The 25,193-nt window shown below is 43.6% G+C and overlaps 1 protein-coding gene across 18 annotated transcripts in view; it reads right to left on the bottom strand.

Annotated features, from left to right (window-relative positions):
- slc8a3 (solute carrier family 8 member 3) overlaps positions 1–25,193 on the bottom strand; it is a 923,598-nt gene that overhangs the window by 67,222 nt on the left and 831,183 nt on the right. The window contains exons 5-6 of one of the 18 annotated variants that reach the window (XM_068039527.1): positions 8,502–8,514; positions 3,947–3,975 (exon numbers count right to left, since the gene is read on the bottom strand). The exons of the other annotated variants lie outside the window; for them this stretch is intronic. Of the exons in view, the coding sequence (XP_067895628.1) occupies positions 3,947–3,975; positions 8,502–8,514 (42 nt within the window). The remainder of the gene's footprint in view (positions 1–3,946; positions 3,976–8,501; positions 8,515–25,193) is intronic. 18 annotated transcript variants of the gene reach the window in all.

Below are 25,193 nucleotides of genomic sequence, written 5' to 3'. Positions count from 1 at the left end.
TGGAGGACAGGCACAGCCCTGCTCAGCAGGACAGAGATGCAGAGCCTCGGGAGTCATGAAACAAGCGGCTCTACCTGGAGAACAAGCGTGATATGTGTGCCCACACGTTGGATTTACCTGAGGCACTGCGGAGTCATGGGATGAGAATGCCAACCTCATGGAGAGCCATATGCAGCATCACTCTGCATGGATGCAGGAACAGTGCACTAATATGCACAGAATGCATGCTGCAGTTTGTAGCATTGACCGGTCAGTGGTGCAAATGGCACAAAGAAGCAAGGAGTGGATGCCAGCTGTGTCCCAGCTGGTGGTTTCCTATTTCAATGAAGGGTGCCATGAAAGAGCTGAGGAGATGTGAGATAGTGCTGAGGGAGTCACCCCTCACAGTGAATCATCATTCACCTCCATGGTTCCTCTGACAGAGGAAGCATCAATAGAGTTACTCCCTGTGACAGAGGCTGCCCCTGCAGCGATGTCAGTGCAGCGGCTTTTGGAGGTGCCCCCCCACCCCACCCCGGCACCTCCACGGCGAGGCCGAGCACCACGGGCTCGCTCAGGTGAAACATGTCTGGATCACAGTGGTCCTGGCGTCCCTGCCATCCTGATGAGTGCGCCACCTCCTGAGTCTACCACGGTGACATCCCTGCAAAGTATGGGGACTGTTCTCCAGTTCTCCTTCAGGCTCCTCCTCCTTGTCTTCCTCCTCATCTTCCTCTTCCGAGTACTTGTGCTGCTTCAGTACTTTTCACTCTTCAAGGTCCACACCTCTCTCTGGGGGGGTATGTTATGAAGTGCACAGCAGACGACCACAATGCGCGAGACTCTTGAGGGAATGTACTGGAGGGCGCAACCTGACCAGTCAAGGCACCTGAACCTCATCTTCAGGAGGTCGATGGCCTGCTCAATGATGACCCTTTTGCACAGATGGCATTGGTTATAATATTTCTCAACCTCTGTGGCAGTTTTACACATGATCCCCTGCACCTGAGGGAGTCTAGCCACTGAGGCAAATCCCACTGCCCTTTGAGTTCGAGTGTTGCGATCCACCTGCAATTCAATGTAATTCTGTGACCTCTCGAACAGAGCATCTGTTACCTCCATGATGCAATGATGTGCTACTGCCTGCGAGATGCCACCAATGGCTGCTGCTGCTGCTTGGAAGGACCAGGTTGCAAAAAGGTGCAAGGCTACTGTGACTTTTACAGCCATGGGAAGGCCACGGCAATGGTTGCTGTGAACTCTCGGATGACCGTCAATGAGGGCAGGCAGGTCAGCAACCATCTGCCTGGACAGGTGCAGCCTTCTGTATCACTGACGCTCCGGCATGTCCAGGTAGCGTCTCCTTTGGCGGTAGACCCTCTGCTGAGGGTATCGCCTTTGTTGGCTTCCTGCCCTTCATTCCTCAACCCTGTAGCCCAGGGGTCCAACTCTGCTCCTGTAGATGCTGCGCCTCATCCCTAGTCAAACCTATCTCGAAGTAGATAAATCTCATTTCCTCTTATGTCCTTCCCTCCTTTCCATTGGAATGTGGAGTCTTCCTGAACACCCTTCTCATGATCCCATGAGGCCTGTATGCAGAAAGACCCATCCATCCCCACATCACCCCCCACCACCACCCCCCCCCCCCGCCCCCAAAAAGCCCTTATCAAGAGTGAAGAGATATTACAGATAATTCTCCTGATGCTGTACAACTGGTTGCCTGTGAATGAGGACCTCCTCTGAGCCTTCCCTCTTTAATGGTGCCTTTTGCCATCCCACCTTATCCCACCATCCTGACTCACTCTTCACTGTGTCACTGCCTCCCCCTCCCGGTCAGACTGGCCCTTAATGAGCACGTTAACAACCTTAACTGGCCATTTATACATTTTGGGCAGGGTGCCTCTTCCCTCTCTCGGCCAAGCCTTTTAAACTTAGCTTTTCAGTTTTGCATTGGGAAACGGGCATGGTAGCCCGAGGGGCAGGTTTAAACATCCACTCACCTCCATTCCTGCCCTTGCATTTAAATAAAAATCCTGGCCCTAGTCTTGCTCGATTCCAAGAGGAAAGCCTACTTGTGCACTCATGTATTAGAGCAAATGGTTTGTGCAAAAGATTTGGGGCTGAATTTTATGGGCTCCCTAGGGACAGGAACAGAGGCAGAGAGACCCATAAAATTGCGTTGAAAGGCTGGGCTCGCAGTGCCCACTGCCTTCCCAACACCTCAAATTTAGTCCAGGGCATGGAAGACCGAGGACAGCCTTGCCACCCGTAAGCCAATCGAGACCTTTAAGTGGCCAATTAATGGCCACTTAAGGGTCTCTTCCCACCACCACTGATATTTTACCAGCGGCTGGTGGGAGCCCCGCCCAGTAACTCAAGGCGACCTCTGAGTGGGCTTGGTGAGGGGGAGGGGCTCTCCTCCACGGGCAATCTGTGGCCCACGAAGAGACTCTGGCAGCAAAGGCCATGCCTGTGGCATCACCCCACCCCTCTGCCCTCAGTACCCACCACCCCACCCCTCACCGGGACCTGGATGAGTGGTTCCGACGAGCCTGCCCCCACTTACCTTCAGTCCAGGCTCCATGGTCGTTCTTCTTCAAATGCCTGCTGCAGTTCCAGCAGTGGCCACTGTTCCTGATGGTGCTGCTGGGACTGCTGAGCTGCCTGCCCTCTGATTGGCCCACAGCTCTTGGAGGCAGGATCCACGCCATTAAATACAGCTGGGGGAGGGGACATGTCCTCCGAACAGCCGAGGCGTGGTTCCCCTCGCTTTTAGTGCTCGGCGTTGGCACCCCTGCTGGCTGCATAAAATCCAGCCCTTGAAATCAGCACAAAAGTAATTCAGCACCTGCCACACCACTTCCTGTGGACTTTTGAAACATTAGACAGTGATAGACAGTACCCAAAACACATAGAATTGCAGCAGCAACCAGAAGAAATAAACCTGCAACTAACCTGTAAGTAGTAGATGATCCATTCAAATAGCCCTGGTGAGATGGGGTGGGGGGGGGGGGGGGCAAGGGGAGAGGGCTCATTCATGCTGCTTAACATCATGTTCAGCCTTGTGATGTTAAGAGAGGGCAGAGGCCGGAGCATGGAGGTCTAAGATGGCAGTGGTGGCATCTAATTTTTTCTCCAAAAATATAATTTATTCATAAAATTTGTAAAAGTTCAAATTGGACATTACGTCGAGTGCAATACGGATCAGTTTCTTACAATACCCATACATGAGGTGCCTCACTACCCTTGCCAATACTGGTTATATTTACAATGTACACTTACATTCCGTGTCAAACATTCTGTGGTGCATACAGCCCAAGGGGTTTTACACGGTTTCCAGCCCCTTGGTATACTATGGCCTTAGACAGTGGCCTTTCCCCATTGAGCCTTTGCGGCAACTACCCCAAGCTTTAGTGCATCCCTCAGCACATAGTCCTGGACCTTGGAATGTGCCAGTCAACAACACTCAGTCATCGACAGCTCTTTGCACTAGAAGACCAGCAAGTTTTGGGCAGACCAAAGAGCATCTTTCAATGAGTCAGTGGTCCTCCAGCAGCAGTTAATGATTATCTCGGTATGTGTCCTTGGGAAGAGCCCATAGAGCACAGATTCCTGCATTATGGAGCTGCTCAGGATGAAACTTAACAAAAACCACTGCATCCCTTTCCATCTGCTTTGTGAAGGCACATCCCAGAAGGAGGTGGGCGACAGTCTTTCACAACTGCAGCCATCCCGAGGGCAGCGTTCGGAGGTGGAGAGATTCCGGGCATGCAGCAAGGATATGACAAGGAGGGCCCTTCTCACCACCAGCCAAGCTACGTCTTGGTGCTTGTTTGAAAGTTCTGGCAATGAGGCATTCTGCCAAATGAGTTTGACAGTCTTCTCAGGGAAGCATCCAACTGGATCCACCATCTCCTTTTCCCACATGGCCTCGAGGACGTTACTTGCAGACCACTGCCTGATGGACTTGTGGTGAAAGATATTTTTCTGTACAAACTTTTCCACAAGGGACAAGTGGTGCAGCACAGTCCAACTGAGAGGAGCGTTCTGCGGCAACGTGGCCAGACCTATCCTTCACAACACTGGGACAGATAGAACCTCAGCATGTAGTGATACTTGGTGTTTGCATACCGAGGATCTACGCACAGCTTGATGCACAAAGGTGACCAGCAGGATGAGGGCGATGTTGGGTACATTTTTCCCCCTTTATCTAGAGGTTTGTCCATTGTGTCCCTGTGGACACGGTCCATTTTCGATCTCTAGATAAAGTGGAAGATGGTTCTGGTGGCTGCAGAGCTGGTGTCTGATTAGTGTCGCATGCTAATTGACATTGTGATCCGCCTGCTTTGCATGCTGCCGGTAGACGTTAGGTGCACGCGCGCTAACCCCTTCACCAATACGGTGTCCAGTGCACTTCCCGATGGAAGTTTGTGCATGCACCACAGATACCATTTATGAATCTTAAGGGGCCTCATAGCACCCAGAAAACAGGCGATACTGAGCCCAATTTTGCCCACTAGAAATCAAGAGTCAATTGGATTTCATTTGTATGTTGTTGAGTCATCGCCACAGGCTGCCATTCAAATGTTCTTTGCTTTCCTAACTAATTTTCCATTTGAAAATTCAACACAACAAATTACCTCCACCTCCTCAAAACTCCACACTGGAAGCTAATAATATCGAAGATCTTACGGAACTACTTTTCATTTACGATCATTCTATATTTTATTTAATTAAAAATTTACCAAGACGTTTGGTCTAATAATTGCACTGAACACCCACATCTTTTCATAATCATGAACAGTTTAGAAACCATTAGAGATTTGTTATGTTCATTACAATGGTTCATTATTGTAATCTTTCATATCACACAAACAATAAAACCTTATTAGCAATGCGAATGATGGATTGGGATGCATTCATATTTCTGTGTAATCAATTGCAAATTATTTTTCGATAAACTTATTATAACTTTGTCACAAATGCTAATTCTTCAGTGAAGACTAAGAGTTGCTGCTGGCTCCAATGAAGCCTCTCAGATGGAAGAGAACCATCATGATGTTTTAAATAGAGAACAATAGATACCTGGGTCCCAGCCATTTAAAATCATCTTGTTTAGGTATCTACATGATTGTTATAGATATTCAAGTTTGAGATATTGATAGCCTCATCATATTGCTGTCCTGCAATTATTCTCAGAAATACACTAATATTGTTGCTAGAATATTTCAATACATAATCCTTTGCAAAGTTATGGCTCTTTAAAGCTTACCTTAAGTAGCCAAACTTGGGGGGCAAAATCATACTGGACTTTCAACATGACATTTTCATTAACAGCACCAACAATACAACACAGGTAAAGCATTAGATTGTTGCTTGAAGCATGGGCCCTAATGAAGTGTCACATTCTGTACAATCCTTGAACTTTTGGGAAGGTTTTATATTACTGAAGATGTCACCCCGCCCTTCCCTAGTGCCTGGCTCATTTCATATTTCAGCAGCAGTGGATCCAGGGCAATTCTGGTTTTGAATCCAGATTCACCAGAACATGGGACTGTTGACAGTCAATAATTGTACTTTTGTTAGAATCCACATCACGAAGAATGAACACAACTCATTTCATCACATGGGAATGAGGTTGTGTCAGAAATAGTTTCTACCTCCTACCTATCAGTAGCTTGCACCATTAATTCAGTAGCAGGAATCTTGCTAGTTACAAAGAGCTGGATGGGCTAACACAATTATGCTGGAAAATATTCTGAGCAAATAACATGAACGCATGGGAAACCTTGATAGATAATCAAAACCCTGTTCAAAAATATTTCATTCCTGCTTTGATGTTTCAGAGCCTCCTTCTTCTGATACATCCTTGGAGCTGTAAGAACTCATCTACAATAATGAAAATCCCAAGAGAAGTTCATATATAGAAGTAATGGTATTCATTGTGTTAGCCAGTTAAATGAATTTCTGGGAGCTTGAGGAGTGACTGGTGTTAATGCAGTGCATCTAGGAGTCTGTGAATTTCCTCGAAGGTATGTTCCAGCATGAGTTCACCCCACAGCTACAGAAGATGCAGGAGATGAGGGAATGGGTGACCACCGGACAAGTAAGGAGGAAGACACAGGTACTGCAGCAATTCCCCAAGACAGAGGCACTTGCTAAATTGTTTTCAGTTTTGAATATTGGGGAAGTTGACTACTGCTTGGAGGAATGCAGTGACAATCAAGACCCTCACACCATTTGATTACACAGGGGGAAAAGAGAGTAGAAATGCAATTGTCATAGAGGTCTTGATAGTTAGGGGCATAGACAAGTGCTTCTATAACTGCAAATGTGATTCCAGAATGGTATGTTGCATCCCCGGTGCCAAGTTAAAGGATGTCACTGAGCCGCTGCAGGATATTCTGCGAGGAGACAGGGAACAGCCAGAAGTCATGATCCATATTGGAAGCAATGACATAGGTGGAAAAAATGTTGAGGTCCTTCAGACAGAGTTTCAGGAGGTAGGAAAAAGATTAAAAAACAGGACCTCAAAAATAGCGATCTCAGGATTACTCCTAGTGACACATGTTAGTGAGTACAGAAACATGAAGATAGTGCAGGTAAATGTGCGGCTGGGAAAGTAGTGCAGGAGAGGAGGTTTCAGATTCTTGGGGCACTGGGACCAGGTCTGGAGGAGGAGGCACCTGAACAGGATGGACGGGTTGCACCTGAACAAAGCTGGGACTGATGTTCTCGCTGAGGTTAACTAGTGCTGTTAGGGAGGGAGCAAACTAATTTGGCAGGTGCAAGGGAGCCACAAATAGCAAAGAGGAGCAGAAATGAGATCAGAGGACAGAGAGAGATATAAACAACAGTAAAATTAGAAATACACCAAAAATTGCATGGACTAGATTGAGGAAAATAGAAAAAGTGACAAACGAGGTATTAAATTGGCTGTATGCCAATGTCCATAGTGTAAGCAGTAAGTTTGGAGAGCTGCAAACAAAAATTGCTACATGGAATTATGACATGGTTGCATTAACAATGCTCAAACAATGCCAGGAATGAGTTCTTAATAATCCTGGTTACCAAATATTCAGGAATGATAGAGAAGGAAAAAGAGGGAGTGCAGCATTGATAAAGAATGGTATTACAGTTCTAAAATAGGAAGGATATATTTGATGGTTCAAGGACTGAATCTAGTTGGCTTGAGTTGAGGAACAGAGGGGGATCTATCTGCCACATTGTTGGGTGTTCTTTTACACCTCCATACAGTGAGAAAGAAATAGATGAGTAAATTTATCTGCAAATTTCAAAGGCATGTAACAAAAATAGAGTAGTAATATTCGGAAACTTTAATTATCCTAATATAGACTGGAAAAACATGGTGCTAGAGTAGGGAAGGAGAGGAGTTTCTGATAAGTATATAGGAGGACTTTCTCAATCAGTATGTCTGCAGTCCAACGAGGATTGAAGCACTGTTGGATCCAGTTCATGGAAATGAAGTAGGGCAAGTGTTACAGTGGAAAATCATCTAGCTAATAGTGACTATAACATAATTCAGCTAAATGTAATTGTGGAAAGAGACCAGCAAATATTGAAGGTAAAATGCTCAACCGGGGAAGAGTTAATTTCAGTGATTTAGGAAGCGACCTAGCACAAGTAGATCAGAAAAGGTGATTGCAGGGTAGAGCAGTAATAGAGCAATGTAAGGTATTCAGGGAAGAGATATTTCACGTACAAACTAAGCATATTCCTTTGAAAGGAAATGGTAGAACATCCAAAGCTAATGTGCCCTGGATGACAAAGGAAATAAAAGTGAAAATAAAACAGAAAAAGGAGATTTATGACGAATATCCAAAGCAAGATTCAATTAATAACCAGGTAGATTATGGAGGGGATTATGAGGGGAATTGAAAAGTTATAAGACACAAAGAAAGCTTACAAGATCAACAGGCAACATTAAACTGAACCCCAAAATATCATATAAAAATATAAAGTGCAGGTGGTGCGCCTAAGGCCACATCAGGGAAAAGTAGTAAAAAGTTAGAATTAGAAGCACTATAACTGAATGCACAAACAATTGTAACAAGATAAATGAATTAAAGGCCCAAATAGAGATAAATGTGTTTGATCTAATAGCCATTACTGAGAAATGGATGTAGGATAACCAAGGTTGGGAACTAAATATTCCAGAGTTCTTGAATTTTAGAAAAGATAGGCAAAATAGAAAAGGAGCTAGGCTAGCCCAGATAATAAAGGATGACATAAAGGCAGTAATGAGAAAGGATCTGAGCCCAGAAAATCAGGGTTGTTACGATCACTTCCCTCTTTTCCCTCTCTTTGTTTGACCACAACAGATTTAATTCTTTTTTAAACTGGATGTACTGGCCAATGCAGTAGATGCTTGATTATTTACTTGCTATGATCATAACAAGAACCAATCGGACAGATTTTCTTCAGTTTAACAAAGAAAGAGGTTAACTTTATTGTACTTAAACCAAACAAATTAAAATAATAAACTATGCGCCAACGTTCACTCACGTAGATACACTAGGGGTTTACACACACGCAAATAGGTTACAGAGTGGGGAAGGGTAGATTGGTTGAGTTAGAAAAAAAGGTATACTGTCTGCGGAGTTTGGTGATTTGGCTGGTGTCTAGCTGAATTCAGTGTTTCTGAGGCTTTTGGTTTGAAGAGGTAGATGACTGATTCCGTGGGTCTCTTGGAGACAGTGATGTGGATGTTTTCCTCCAAAGGAATTTCTGATTGTAGGCAGAGTATACAAAGGTGGTCGGTCAAGAGGCAGGATTTGAAGCTTGTAAGCTGCAATGGAGAGGGAGAGAGACCCCCACATGGGTCTGCATGTGTCAGAGTCCAGATGCTTCTCCTTGCTGCTGCAGAGAAACACAAGCTTAAAACCACAGATGGGTGGGGGGGGGGGGGGGGGGCTTGTCACATGACAGTCACTCAGTAATTCAAGCATAGTAGTTAGCAGTATTTCTTCTTGCTAAAAAATAAAGAACAAGCAGTTCCCTTAAACTGCTTGGGTCTTGATTCTTGCTGGGATGAGCAAACATTTTGTCTCCCTCCTTACAGACCTTGCAATGTAGGATACAGTGTTGCAAATTAGGTGGCCATCTTAAGCTGCTAGCAAAATTATCTTTCGTCTGTTCTTTTTAAAATTTCTTTTAAAAAAAATTCAGATCTCCAGTAAGTGGATTAGAGAAAATTATCATTCAACAAAGCAGGTTGATGTGACAGGGTGTAGAATCAATATGGGTGGAGCTACGAAATAGGGAGTAGTTTATAGACTTAATAATCTTATTGTAAAGGAACCTCTGGAGAAAACAGATCATAATATGATAGAATTTCATATTAAGTTTGGGAGTGATGTGGTTAAGTCCCAAACTAGGGTCTTCAAAGTAAACAAAGCCAATGATTGAAAGATGAGGGGTGAGTTTGCTGAGGTAGATTGGGAAATTAGATTAAAAGATATGACAGTAGATAAGCAATGGCAAACATTTAAAGAAACAATTTATAATTCTCACTGAATATACATTCCCTTGAAGAATAAAAACTCTACTGTAAAAGTGGCACAGCCATGGCTAATTAGAAAAGTTTTTGATACTGTTAGATTAAAAGAAGATGCTTATAATGTTGCCAAAAAGAGTAGTCAGCTGGAGAATTGGAACAGTTTTAAAACAGAGTTTAGGAAGAAATGGGTCATTTTCAGGATGGCAGGCTATGACTAATAGGGTACGGCAAGAATCAGTGCTTGGGCCCCAGCTATTCACAATCTATATCAATGATTTGGATGTGGGGATTAAATGTAATATTTTCAAGTTTGCAGATAACACAAAACTAGGTGGAAGTGTGTATTGTGAGGAGGATGCAAAGACACTTCAAAGGGATTTAGAGAGGCTAAGCGAGTGGGCAAAAATTTGGCAGATGGAAAACAATGTGGAGAAATGTGAGGTTATCCACTTTGGTAGGAAAAACAGAAATACAGGGCTGGTTCCGTGACGGGGGTGTGGCAGAGAATCAGAGTAGCAGCGCCCGTCACAGAACCCGCATCGGGATTGCTGGACCCAATCTTCCTGGGGGCAGAATAGGCAGATGTCAGCCTTCCCACCCAGAGGCCAATCGAGGCCCTAAGTGGCCTATTGATGGCCAATTAAGGGCCTCTTCCCGCCACCGCTGAGATCGTACCAATGGCGAGGGGGGCCTCCGCCGTGCGGGAAAGATGCTTTGGAAAATGAGGCACCCCCCTGGCCGTCCCCCCCAGGGGGCTTGGGATTCGTGGCCCGTGGAGGACTTCCCCCCTTTGGGAACCACTGTAACCCCGTGACCCCCCTCCCCTGGACTGAACACCCACACTGCTGGGGCCTTCCGGACCGACCCTGGTGATCCCACCTCACCTACCTCGGGTCCGGCATTTCAATGCTGGGCCTGGGTCTGAGGCCTTTGCAGTACTGGTAGCAGCCACTGCTCCCGGTGGTGCTGCTGATACTGCTGAGCTGCCGGCCCTTTGATTGGCCAGCAGCTCTTGGGGGCAGGACCCCCATTCCTATTAAGTGTTGAAAGGGACGGTGATCCGGCCTCCTTAAACTTTGACCCCAAAAGACCGGAGGGATAGTGCAGGAAAATGGTATTCAATTAGATGATCATCCATGATCTCATTGAACAGCAGAGTGGGCTTGAAGGGCAGAATGGCCTATTCCTGCTTCTTGTGTTCTTGTGTAAAAATTAGCAAAGCATGACCAAGAAATTGATCAAGAGGGAGAAAATAGAATGAGAGTAACCTAGCAAGAAATATAAAACAGACTGTCAGGGCTTTTACAAGTATGTGAAAAGAGATTAGTGCAAGTAAACATGGGTCCTTTAGAGGCAAAGATAGGAGAAATTATAACGTGGGATAAGGAAATGGCAGAGATATTAAACAAATATGTTGTATCTGTCTTCAAAGTGGAAGATGCAAAAAACATATCCGAAATAGTGAGGAACATGGATCTAAAGAGAGTGAGGGATTTAAAGTAATTAATATTAATAAATAAAAAGTACTGGAGAAATTAATGAGATTAAAAGCCAAAAAATCCATTGGATCTGATGGCCTACACCAAGTGATGGCTGCAGAGATAGTGGATGCATTGGTTTTGATCATTCAGAATTTCCTAAATTGGAAGGTAGCAAATGTAACCCCGCTGTTTAAGAAAGGAGGAAGAGAGAAAACATGGAGCTCTAGGCTAGTTCGTCTGATATCAGTGTAAATGCTATAATCTATCATTAAGGATGTGGTAACAGAGCACTTGGAAAATCACAATATGATTAGCCAGAATCAACACGGTTTTACGAAAGCAAAAATGTGTTTGACAAATTTAGTAAGAGTATTTTGAGGTGCAACTAGCAGGGTGGGTAAGGGGGAACCAGTGGACATTTGGATTTCAGAAGATATTTGATAAGGTACCAGAGACGAGGTTGTTAATCAAGAATTGGGCTCATGGGATTTGGGGTAATATATTAAAAGGGTCTGAGGATTAGTTAGCAGGCAGAAAAAAAAGATCAGGAATAATTGGGTCATTTCCGGATGGTAGGGCTGAGCTAATGAAACGCCACAAGGGTCAGTGCTTGGATCTCAGCTATTTACAATCTGTATCAATGACATAGATGAAGGAATGAGGGTAATAGATCTAGTTTTGCTGACGATGCAAAGCTAGATGGGAAATTAAGCTGCGAGGAGGACACAAAGAGGCTGCAAAGACTGTTAAGTGATTGGGCAAGAAGGTGGCAGATGGAGTGAGAGACTAGTAAATGCTAGTATTTAGAGGGATTTGGGTGTTGTTGCACAATTAATCACAGAAAGCTAGCATACAGGTGCAGCAAGCAATTAGAAAGGCAAATGATAAGTTCGCCTTTATTGCAAGGGGTTGCTGTCTAAGAATAAAGAAGTCTTGCTGCAATTATATAAGGCTTTGTTTAGACCACACCTGGAATACCTTGTACACAGTTTTGTTCTCCTTTTCCAAGAAAGGATTTACTTACCTTGGAGGGAGTGGAATGAAGGCTCATTAGATTGATTCCTGGGACAAGAGGGCTGTCCTATAAGGAGGGATTGAATAGAATAGGCCTATATTTTCTGGACTTTAGAAGAATGAGAGGTGATGTCATGTAAATGTATAAAATTCTTAGAGGGCTTGAAAGGTTAAATGCTGACAACTGGAGAATCTCAAACTAGGGGGCAAAGTCTCAGAGTAAGGGGTCGGGCACTGAGGACTGAGATGAGAAATTTCTTTACTTAGAGTTGGGAATCTTTGGAATTCTGTACCTCAGAGGGCTCTGGAATGCTTAGTCGATGAGTATATTTAAGACTGAGATTGATAGATTTTTAGGTACTAAGGGAATCAAAGGACATGGGGAGCAGGCAGGAAATTGGAGTTGAGTTAGAAGATCAGCTACGATCTTATTGAATGGGAGAGCAGGCTCGAGGGGCCGTATGGCCTACTCCTGCTCCTATTTTTTTGTTTTTTAACGGGTATAGAGGAGCTTTACCAGGATCTAACCAGTGACGGGGGGCCTTCAGTTACGAGGAGAGGTTGGAAAAGTTAGGACTGTTCTCCTTGGGACAGATAAGGTTAAAAGGTGACCTAACAGAGCTTTTCAAGATGATGAGGTTTTTGACATAGTAAATAGAGAAAGGCTGTTCTCTCTGATGAGTGGGTCAATAACCAGAGGTCATAGATTTAAAATCATTAGCAAAAGATATAGAGGGAAGATGAGGGTAAATTCTTTCACTTAGAAAGTTGTCACACAGGCTAGATAATTTTCTGTTCTCTTACAGGATAACCCCATAGTCGACAACAGGTTACTTACCTTATGAATTAGTGCTTAAACACACTGCTAGGACAAGGTTTAGTTTGCCTAAGCCTGACCTCAATAGCAAAGTAGGAGAAAAGCCAGACAGAGTGAAGATGAGTCATGATACACGAGGCATGAACCTTAAAGAGTTCAGTGCTGCTCAGAAGGTCATGGTGAAAAACCAGCGAGGTTTAAGGAGAAGTATGTGTTTGGAGTTGTTGTAAAAAGACTAGGTGCATTCACATATCTAGTGCAGATTGGAGAGAAACTCCATCAATGTCACGTAGATCATTTGATTAAAAGAGGAACTCTGACAAAGGGAGTGCATGAGAAACCTGCTATAGTCCAAATTCCTACAGTCCCAAGTGAAAGTCAGAAAGAAAATGCAAGTTACAAAGAAACTGAAAGTTTACCAGTATCTCAGAATCCTTGGTAGAGCAAAGTGAGTCACGGTCTTTGATTAAGCCTAATCAATCAATTTCACAGTCTCAACCATTAAGTGGAGTTGGTAGTCAACGTCAAAATTCAGGGTTGACACAGTCTGAGATGTTGAAACAGCAGAGTCAAGAAGATACCCAGACAGAAAGTAAAGGAAGCCAGATTAGAGGCCTGCGACCCGACCTGAACCCGATGGGACCCGATGACATGTGTCGAGTTTGGGTCTGATCAGGCCCATCTTCCGGGTATGGCTTTCGGACTCGGGTCGGGTCGGGCCGAGTCCAGGTCGGGCTCAGGTCGGCTTGGGCCAGACACACACGGTAAGTGCTCTTCCGCTAAGTATTAAAAATAAAAAAACTTAGCTCAGCTGGAAGTCCGGGGCGAAACTGAGTCTGCGCAGTGAGCGAGTGATGTCACTATGACGTCATCATGCATGCGCTGCAGCTTCGTGTAGCTTCCCAGTCGGAAGGTAAGTAAAGGGATGGTCGGGTCGGGCGCGGGTCTGGTCGAGCTGAGGCGGGTTCAGGTCGGGTTGGGCTCGGGGCAAAAATCGGAGGGACTCGGGCCAGGTCAAGGTCAGGTCCGCTGTGGATTGGTCTGGTTCGGGTCGGGTTCTTTTTTCCCGACCTGAGCAGGCCTCTAAGCCAGATAGGTTAATTGAAAGTATGTAGGAAGGAAGAAGAAATAAATTGTTCTTTAGACCTCCAACGAACATGTCTCTATGGTTGACTTCTAAATTCACGCTACACCCACCACGATGAGAGAGTTTCTTTAAATCGAGAACTCAATCCCATCCACATCACCATCTTTCTGTTGTGTATTGCACTGAGTAAGTCTAACATGTACTCGCACAGCAAGCAGCCATTTTTGAACAAAATTTATTAACACCGCTTCAAACAGAGAGGGCAGCAGAGATTACACCTCCCCAATAGAGAGGGCAGTATAACAAATTGCTCAGCTATTACATAAACTACAATTATGTTGCGACTGCTATTGCCTAGCTGTTGCTCTATGCTTACTTCTCTTATCTGCTCTGGTTCATTTCCCATTACTAGATCCAGCATGATTCCTTTCTTGTTGGGCTTCTTACGAACTGGGTAAGAATGGAGTCCTGAACATACTATAAAAATTCCAATCACTTTATCTCTTTCCCTACGTTTTCTTCCCAGTTTATTTAGTGGTAGTTGAAATCGCCCACAATTATTATTGCATGTCTTTTACTTATTTCATAGGTATGCTTGCATATTTCTTCCTCCATTTTCCTTCAGGTGGCCTATAGAATGCCTCTATTGGTGTGATCAATCTTTCTTATCCTTTACCTCAATCCATATGGATTCTATTTCTATATTAATGCTAGTTATGCCTATTTTTCCTCGTGCCATTGTTTTCTCAAATTATTAAAGCTACCCCACGCCCTTTTTCATTCTCTATAAGCTATAGTGTCTGATTCTCACCTTACCCGGAGAGATACACTATTAGAAAGCAGGTGTCTGATTCTCATCTTACTGAATCTTGCGGTCCCACCACCGAGAGCAGTGGCAGGTGTAAAAATGGCGATCCGCACACACCGGCTGTGCGCCGACATGCCGCTGCGATTTTGAGCCTGGCGGCTCATTGTCATGTGCAGGGCAGTCCCCCCCACAATCATGCGGTGGGGGTGATCTCAGCGATGCCGTGAACAGCATCAACTGCTTCTGTGCAGGCACTAGCACTATTTTTAAAGGGCTGCCAGCCCTGTGAAGAAACCGCAGAGTTGCCCCCGTCCCTCCCAACTACACTACAAATGCTGAGTTGACCCCTTCCCCCCCCACCGCCCCCACCCCACACTAAAGTACAAATGCAGAGATCCCCCTTCCCCACCTCGGTGGCACCAGCTTTCCCTGGACTGGAAAGTGAAGGCGTGTGAGTGTCACAGGATGCGCTAAAGATACGGAACTGCAGGTAAAATTGCTCTGGTTTTCATTTTAATTCATGCAAACAGGTAATTTAAATATGTAAAGTCGGGTGCAGTTGCAGAGCGGCGGAGGGCCCGCCATGGAGCTTTCCCACTTCCGGGAAAATTGGGTCCGGCAATCCCGCTGTCGGGCACCATGGTGGGCTGCTGCCGCTCTGATCTTACACTCCCCCCTCCCCACCCCCAGACATGGAACCCGACGTCAGAAGGGGAACAAGAACCCAGCCAGAGACTCGACTTGACTGTTCCAATGCTCTCCTGGCTGCCTCTCGCCTTGTACCCTCTATAAACTTGAGCTCATCCAAAGCTCTGCTGCCAGTTTCCTAATTCACATCAAATCCCATTCACCCATCGCCCTTGTGTTCACTGAGTTATATTGGCTCATGGTCTGGCAATGCCTCCATTTTAAAATTCTCATCCTTATTTTTAGATCCTTTCATGGCCTCATTCCCCCCTATCTCTGCAACCTCCTCCAGCCCTATAATCCTCCAAGTTTTCTGCACTCCTCCAATTCTGGTCTAGTACATCACCAATTTTAATCGCTGCACATTGGCAGCCATGACTTCAGTTGCCTAGCCCTAAGCTCTGGAATTCTACCCCTTAATCTCTCCACCTTGCTACCTCTATTTCCTTCTCAAAACCTATATCTTTGACCAAGATTTTGGTCAGCTCTCCTAATGTTTCCTCATGTGGCTCCATATCAAATTTTGTTTGATAATGCTCCTGTGGGCCTTTGGATTTTTTATGATTTTAAGGGCTCTATAAAAATGCCTGTTGTTGTTGTTGATGCAGTACTAGCTGGCATCTGATTCATCTTAAACACAGTGATAGGGTATTAGAGAGTGTCTGATTCTCCCTGGACACACAGTGATACAGTATTCCTAAGACAGCTTCCAAATTTTTTCAGTACTTGCTCACTGAAACATTATTAAAAAGTATGTCTATATCAAATGACCCATTCTGGAAAGTGAGTCCCTGCAGAATCGTTAAAATTCATCTCCTCTCCCGAACCACAGTTAAACAACCCGCTGATGTTTAACAGAAAGACCGACAAGTGAGATACTTGGCATCCACAACCCCTGGAGTTGTACTTCACCAAGTGTCTGTTGTGCTTTCAGGAACACCTGAATAAACCCTAAGTAAGAACCCTCACCCCAAAGCCCAGCTACTGAACCAATAAAAAACCAACTACAAATGGCTATCCTGAGCACTGGACCTCAAGTTAAAAAGAAATCTATTGCTCATCAAGAATTCAAGCAGGTAGTCGACATTAAGCTGGGGCATCTCCTACTCAAGTTTAACTCATTCATAATTAATTGAAGCACATATGCTGTGTCATTAAGTTACAGTAACATTTCTCCCCTCAGCACTCTACTACTTGGTTGAAACACTGTTTTGAGCAATGCAAAGCTCCACAGTGCAACTGCTAGGTTATAGACTCTTGTTACACAGCAGGGGAAAAAAACAATTACTTGAACAACAAACTAGCAAAACACTAATCAATGACAAACCTGGAGTGTTTCCACATCACTATAGTGAAAGCTGCCATAATGCAGGCACAGACTGTTTCATCTAACACAGATGAGTGAATGAAAAAGGGGAAAGATGAACTCTCAGCTTATGTGCATTTGAAAATACAACACCTAACATAACCATTTTAAAAAAAGGAAAATCTGTACTTAGGAATTCCAACTAACTAACAGTGGTTATGAACACAAGCTGGAACCATTACTTTAAAATCATTGTTACCACCAGAATCCCAAATATGTAGGTTCTAATTGAATAAGCATATATGAATATTTCATGCAGATTTTTACACAGAATTGTTGGAACATGAAATGCTTCGCTACAGAGAGTAGTTGAGACAGAGACCATTGGATGTTTAAGTGAATAGATTAAAATTTGACACATAGGAAGATACAAGGCAGTGGGCTTTCTTTTGGGTTGCTGTAGCAATCCAGACACGATGGGCCGAATGGCTTCCTTTTGAACAGCAAATTTCTGTGATTCTTTTTATTAAATTTTCTCGCAAAGTACATTCACATTTCATGAAGTAATTATACATTATAGATTTACACATATTTTACAAAGCCACTGTATATTTAAACGCACATTTACAAACATATGAATAAATTGTACGTTTAACTCAGGACAGTAAGTGGGTGGCCATTCAGGAGGGCAGAAAGAGCTAGGCAGTGCAGAAATCCCCTGGGAGTGTGGAGCTCACTGATTGGTTTTCAGTACTAAATACTGGTGAGGGTAATGACACCTTTGGGGAGTGTATGGAATGGTGGGGCAAAGGACTGCACAGTGAGATACACTGAAGTGTAGGAATGCAGATGTCACAGGGGATTCATTAATCAGGGGACAGATAGGCATTTCTGCAAGCGCTGATGTGAGTCCCAGATGGTGTGTTGCCTCCTTGGTGCCAGGGTAAAGGATATGGCTGAGAGGGTGCACAATCTAGCCAGAAGTTGTGGCCAATGTGGGATCCAATGGCAAAGAAAGGAAAAAGATTGAGGTCCTGCAAACAGAGTTTCAGGAGTTAGGGAAGAAGATAAAAAGCAAGACCTCAAAGATAGTAATGTACTACCTTTGTAAATATTAGTGAGTATAGGAATAGTTGAATAAGACAGGTTAATATGTGGCTGGAGAAATGGAGGGAGGGCTTCATATTCTTGGAGTATTGCGTCCAATTCTGGGGCAGATCGGACCTGTTAAAGATGGACGGGCTCCACTTCAACAGAGCTGGGACCAATGTTATCGCGAGAAGGTTAACCAGTGCCATGGGGAGGATTTAAACTAATTAGGCTTGGGAATGGAAACCAGGATGAAACATTGGAAAGGAAAAACAAGGTGCACAGAGGACTGGGGGAGACAAATATCACAAGAGTAAAGAATAGTTCTGAAATGGGAAGGATCAGATAGTGAGCACTCTAAGATGGATTTGGAGTACATGTGTGTAATGAACATAATGTGGTAAATAAAGTTAGTGAGCTTAGTCACAAGTCGCCACATGGTTCTATGATATGATGGCACAAACAGAGACCTGGCACAAAGGAAGGCCTGGAAACTTTACGTTACCTGGCTGCAAGGTATTTAGGAAACATAGGAAAGGGTAAAAGGAGGTGGAGTTGGCAGTATTGATCAAAGAAACTATTATAAAACTGTAAAGACATGATGTATCTGAGAGATCAAATACAGAAGCTACCTGGTTAGAATTAAGGAACTAATTAGAGGAGCTATTACACTATTGGGTTAGCCACCAAATACTGGGAAGGAGATAGAGGAGCAAATTTGCAGGCAAATTTCAGAAAGACGCAAGAACTGAGTAGTGATAATGGGAGGCTTCAATTATCCTAATATAGACTGGGCAAATAACCCTAGTAGGGCTAAAAGGGGGAGGATTCCTAAAATATGTACAAGGGAGCTTTCTTAATCAATGTGTTTCTAGTCCAATGAGGAAGGAAGCACTGTTAGATCCAGTCTGGGAAATTAAGTGGGGTAAGTGGAATAAGTTTCAGTGGGGAAATATTTGGGGAACAGTGATCATAACTTTGTTATTATTAATATTAGAATAATTATGGAGAAGGCCAAGGAACAATCAAGCATAAAAATATTTAACTGGAGGAGCGCTAATTTCAGTGGGTTGAAAAGGTATCTGGCCCAGGTGGATTGGAATCAAAAATTGGTAGACAAAACACTAATTGAACAATGGGAGGCCTCCAAGGAGGAAATAGTTCAGGTACAGAGTAGATACATTTCAATGAGGGGAGAAGGAAGGTATCCAAAGCTAGGGCTCTATGGATGAAGAAAGATATAGACGTTAAAATGAAATGGAAAAAGGAGGCTTATGATAAACGTCAGATTGATAATATAGTAGAGAAGCAAACTGAATATAGGAACTACACAGGATACCTTAAAAAGGGAGCAAGAGGGGAAAAGATAGATTATGAGAATAGATTAGTGACTAACATAAAAGGGAATCCAAAAGTCTTTCATAAATATATAAATAGTAAAAAGTAGTCAAAGGAAAGGTGAGGCAAACTCGGGGCTAAAAGGTTCATCTTGGGGAAGTAGATGGCATGATTTGTCAAATGAGAACTTTGTATCTGCCTTCACTAGAAAAGAGGATGTTGTCAATGTAGCATGAAAGAAAGAGGTTGGAATGATATTTGATAGGATTAAAAATAGATAAGGAGGACATACTTAACAGGTTTACAGTACACGAAATAGAAAAGTCTCCCAGTCTGGATGAGATGCGTCCTCGGTTACTGAGGGAAGTAAAGGTAGAAATTGGGGAGGCTCTGGCCACAATCTTCCAATCTTCCTTATATATGGGAATGTTGCCAGGGGACTGGAGGATTGCAAATGATACACCCCTGTTCAAAAATGTGGAGGGGGTTATACCCAGCAACTACAGGCCAGTTAGCCTAACGTTGGTGGTGGGAAACTTTGAGAGAAAATAATCTGGAACAAAATTACTGGGAAAAGTTAAGGCTAAAAAATGAAAGTCAGCACAGATTTATTAAAGGCTAATAAAAGTTAACTAACCTGAGTGAATTCTTTGCTGGAGTAATGGGGTGAGTTGTTGCGGGTAGTGTGGTTGACATTGTGTATATGAACTTTCAAACAAAGTTTGATGAAATACCACATAACAGACTTGTTAGCAACATTATACCCATGGGATTAAAGGGGCAGTGGTATTGATTGGGTACAAAATTGGCTAAGGACATAAAGTAGAGCGTACTGGTGAATGGTGGGTTTTCAGATTAGAGGAAGTACACAAAGATCAATATTAGGACAACTTTTGATGCCTATTAATGGGCTGTTCTTGGATATACAGGGCATAATCTCCAAGTTTGCATTTGATACGAAACTTGGAAATGTAGTGAAGAGTGATGAGAATAGTAACATGCTTTAGGAGGGCATAGACACTGTTACAACCGAGGCAGGAGGAGTACACTGTCTTTTCTTGTTCCACTTCTCCACAGGTCACAACATATATTTTAATGTCTACCCAGTTACCAATCTGGTCAATCGTAGACTCTACTCCTTAACCCAGAAGAAAATACACCAACCTTTAATAAGCAAAAAATTATCAGTTTATTATAAAACAAGATATAACCAGTAACGAAGCAAAGTATTAACACACAGAGTGAAATATGAAAGTTCCCTTTTACCATAGCCATTCACACACACACACGCACACACATATACACCCTCCCACACTGGTTAACCAAAAAATAGAAATTTTCTCTTCAGAACTCTGCCACAAAAAAAAGACAAAAAGAATACTTTGACCAAATATTTACTGGGCCTTGCAGAAAAAAAGAGAAGATATGGAAAGACATCAGTAGTCCCTTTTTGGTTTGGCATCCTAAATATGAATAGATGGCTGTCACTGGGATCTTTCTAGAACAGCTCTTTTCAGGCAACGTTGAAGATCAGTTTGGCAGGCATTCCAGGAGAAATGCGACAACAGTGGTTTCTGGCAGGCCTTTCAAGAAGAATGCAGCATTAATTTCTCTATTTCTTACACTCGCTTTGAAGAGCTTCTCAAAGAGATGGAAAAGCTGGCAGACCTTTCAAAGAGATGGGGAAAGGCTGAGTTGGTGTTTTCTCCTTGGCAGGTTGATACTTAAACTCCTTTCAAAACACTGTCCAAACCCCAACTCACTGTCCAAAGTGAAAATGAAAGCAATCTCAAGAGTCAAGCCTCTTGACCCCTGTAAATCTTGACCTGTCATTTCCCTGTAAACATCTCCCCCAAGTCAAAAAGCCCCTGCTGGGTATTTATCTGAAGATAGGTGACTTCAGATGACTTCAGGTGGGTTGTTTACAACCCAAGTCCAAATGGCCTTCCGATGACCTCAAACATCCACAAAATCCTTTTCAGTTTTCCCAAATAAAGCAACTTCCACAATTCTAAAATACGAGTCCTCAAAAAAATAAATTACAGAAGCACTGTCATAACAACAGACTGGTGAAATATAGAAGATATTTACTAGAATGGCACCAGGGACGAGGGTCTTCAGGTACATGAAGAAGCTGGAGAAGCTGCAGTTGTTCTCCTTAGAGCAGAGAAAGTTAAGAAATGTGATAGCGCTGTTCAAAATCATGAAGGTTCCAATAGATGAAATAAGGAAAAACCTTTAGGGAAAAACTGTTTCCAGTGACAGGAGGTAGCCAGAGATGGCAGATTTAAGGTGATTAGCAGAAGAACCAAGGCTATGTGGAAAAAGAATTATGCAGCGAGTTGTTATGATCTGGATATTATCATTTATTATGATCTAAAGGCTGGTGGAAGCTCATGCAATAGTAACTTTCAGGTGGGAATTGGATAAATACTTGCAGGGAAAAAATTAGCAGGGCTATGGTGGAAAGAGCAGGTGAATCGGACTAATTGGATTGCTCTATCAAACAGCCAGCTCAATGGGCTGAATGGCCTCCTCTGTGCTGTATCATTCTGTGATGTTGGTAGACATTGTGGAGCAGTGTGACCGAGAGCCGGTATATCAGCTGTTGGCTGATGGCGTTCTGGACCCTGAATAAAGGCTGACCTCTTTAAGAAGCTACCCTTTAATAAAAGCTCCTAGAGGGAGTCAGGAAGGAGACTTTTCCCAGCCAGGAGAACATAAAAGGGGAGGTTCAGGGGAAGCAAGTGTAGAGAGAGGCTGGGAGTTGAAAAGCTAAAAGATGGTTTGCATGATTGGGCTTTGTGTTAGGTAAAATAAAAGATGTTTGTAACTTGGAGTGAACAAGGACTACAGTTTTTTTTTAAAAAGGCACCATGGTGGTAGGACCCTGCAACACATGACGGGCCTGATTTTAACGCTGTACAGTAGGTGGGTTTTGAGTGGGTTAAAATTTCAACCATGGTACCAGAAGTAGGCTCTGAGTCTCTATTAGAGAGAGACCAACCCAATGGAGAAAATATTGAGAGAACTGGCATTGAGTACTTGAGATCTGCAAGATGGGAGGTCGTGGCACAAAGGTAATGTCACTGAACTAGTAATCCAGAGGCCCAGACTAATGCCCCCAGGACATCAGTTCAAATCCCACCATGGCAGCTGGTGGAATTTAAATTCAATCACTTAATAAATTTTATTAATATATAAAAATCTGGAATTGAAACCTTGTCTCAGTAATGGTGCCCTGAAACTATCAGCGATTATCGTAAAAACCCATCTGGTTCACTAATGCGCTTTAGGGAAGGGAATCTGCCATCCTTACCTGCTCAGGTCTACATGTGACTCCAGACTGACAGCAATGTGATTGACTTCTAACTGCCCTCTAAAATGGCCTGGCAAGCCACTCAGTTGCCAAAGACAATTCGGGATGGGCAACAAATGCTGGCCTTGCCAGCGACGCCCACATCCCATGAACAATATTTTTTTAAAAAAGAGGCCCATGAGATTGCATAAGCGAGGACCAGCCAGACCCTTGTACTCAGCAGGAGAGCGCCTGACTACTAGTGAACCAGGTTGCCAGAGTTGGGTAGAGATTGTTGAATTTGGCAGTGGTAGGGCTGGATGGAGGGGCAGAAATGCCCTTTCCAGACCATCTTAGACCACCTAATGCTGCAGAAAATTACTCCAAAGGATGATGTGGAGGCATATCTCTTGTCTTTTGAAATATGAGGTGAACAGGAAAAGTGGCAAGATCAATGGGCTGGCACTGTGGCACCCTACTTAGTCTGTGATACTCAGAAGGCCTACTTTGACCTAGAGCTGCAGATGGTGGCCAACTAGCCACAGTTGAAGATGGAGATCCTCACCAGGGCTGGCACCACCTTAACAGTATGGGTACAGAGGTTCAATGCCTGGACCTACCAGGAAAAAGTCACTCCACTCTGAGTTGTGTGGCTTGATATACGTTGCCAAGTGTTGGCTTCAACCTGGACAGCAACTCTGCCGCAAGAACTGTGGAGTTATTGATAAAGGACCTGTATCTACTAGCCCTTCCACCCTAGATCAAGAGATGGATAGGCCAAGAGGACCTGGCCAATGCCCAAGTATTGACTGCACTGGTGAAAAGACAACTAGCTGCAAAGGAACTGCTCAGATCCCTGCCATTGACTAGGCTGAGTGACTCCTGAATCCAAAGAATGGGACTGCATTTGGGGTGGATAAAAGTCTGTGGTGCTGAAGAGTGAGGAAGAGACTTTTGGGTGCAACACATATATCTACAAATCCTGAGAGAAACCAAAGAAAATATACTGGTGTGACTGATGTGCTGAGTGGAACCATGTATGACTCATTGCCCAAACTAAGAGGGAGCCCATACAAAGGGTTGCCTTTCTGTCTGGTGGGTTAGGTTTAAATTTCCCCATATCTCTGTCTTAAGCAAGGCTGCAACTAGTCAGGTCAGGCCAGATGATTGGTCAGAATATCAAGAACGGTAGAGAATGACTAAAAGGCTAATCAGGAGAAAGAAATTACAGTATGAGAGGAAGCTAATTAGAAATGTAAAAACAAAGAGTTTCTAGAGGTATTTGAAAAGGAAAAGAGTAAGTAAAGTGAGATTTGGTCTGCTAGAGAGTGAGAATGGGGATTTGATAATAGATAGTAAGGAAATGGTGGATGAAATGAACAAATAGTTTGCTTCTGTCTTCTCTATAGAGGATACAAAAAACATTCCAGTAATAGCTATAAATCAGAAGGTGGAAGGAAGAGAGGAACTTGGTGAAATTACAATCACCAGGGAAGTGGTTACTGACCAAACTAATGGAGTTCTGCGGACTGACAAGTCCCCGGGTCCTGATGGGCTTCATCCTAGGGTCTTAAAAGAGGTGGCTAATGAGGTAGTAGATGTGTTGGTGTTAATTTTTCAAAATTCGCTAGATTCTGGAAAGGTTCCATCAGAGTGGAAAGTAGCAAATATAACCCTTCAATTCAAGAAGTGGTGGAGGCAGAAAACAGGTAACTATAGGCCAGTTAGCTCGATGTCTGTTGTGGGGAAGGTGTTAGAATCGATCATTAAGAAGGCTATAGCTGGGCACTTAGAAAAACTTAAGGTAATCGGGAATAGTCAGCACGGTTTTGTGAAAGGGAAATCATGTTTAACCAATTTATTGGAGTTCTTTGAAGAAGCAACATGCGTTGTGGATAAAGGAGAACCCGTTAACGTACTGTACTTGGATTTCCAGAAGGCATTTGACAAGATGCCTGTTACACCCAGGTCTAGGGTTCCCTTTCAGCCTTCACCTGGTCTTACTGTAATAGGGTTTTACTTTTAAACACTGTGTTTTTAGCTCACCCATGGTGAATCCTTGTTGACCGCTTTCCAATTATAAGGTAAAGAAACTAGCACAAACAGGCTTTCTTAGGTTTAAAGAAGGTAGGTGAAATTTTATTAAACTTAAACTCTAATTTAGTTGGCGCTTACGGATACACGACATGCCTACTCTAGCATGTATACGCGATACACACATGCAGATAGGGACAGAAAGAGTCGAAGAAAAATAAAGTGGAAAGGTTTGAGGCAATATCTGAAGAATTGTTGTTACGGTTCTTTGAGCTCACTGTATAGTCCTTGATTATAGATTTAGATTTTTTTTTAGATTTAGAGATACAGCACTGAAACAGGCCCTTCGGCCCACTGAGTCTGTGCCGACCATTAACCACCCATTTATACTAATCCTACACTAATCCCATGTTCCTACCAAATCCTCACCTGTCCCTATATTCCCCTACCACCTACCTATACTAGGACAATTTATAATGACCAATTAACCTATCAACCTGCAAGTCTTTTGGCTGTGGGAGGAAACCGGAGCACCCAGAGGAAACCCACGCAGACACAGGGAGAACTTGCAAACTCCACACAGGCAGTACCCAGAATTGAACCCAGGTCGCTGGAGCTGTGAGGCTGCGGTGCTAACCACTGCGCCACTGTGTTACCTCTTTTCGTTGGGGCCCAGTATTCTTCTTAAACCTTGTTCACTATAGGTGACTTTTCTCTCTTGAGGTTCATGTGTCT

This window comes from Heterodontus francisci, chromosome 9 (assembly GCF_036365525.1).
Source record: "Heterodontus francisci isolate sHetFra1 chromosome 9, sHetFra1.hap1, whole genome shotgun sequence".
Classification (NCBI taxonomy): domain Eukaryota; kingdom Metazoa; phylum Chordata; class Chondrichthyes; order Heterodontiformes; family Heterodontidae; genus Heterodontus; species Heterodontus francisci.
The sequence above is the reverse complement of the archived record's forward strand: the minus strand, read 5'-3'. Positions and strand labels throughout refer to the sequence as shown.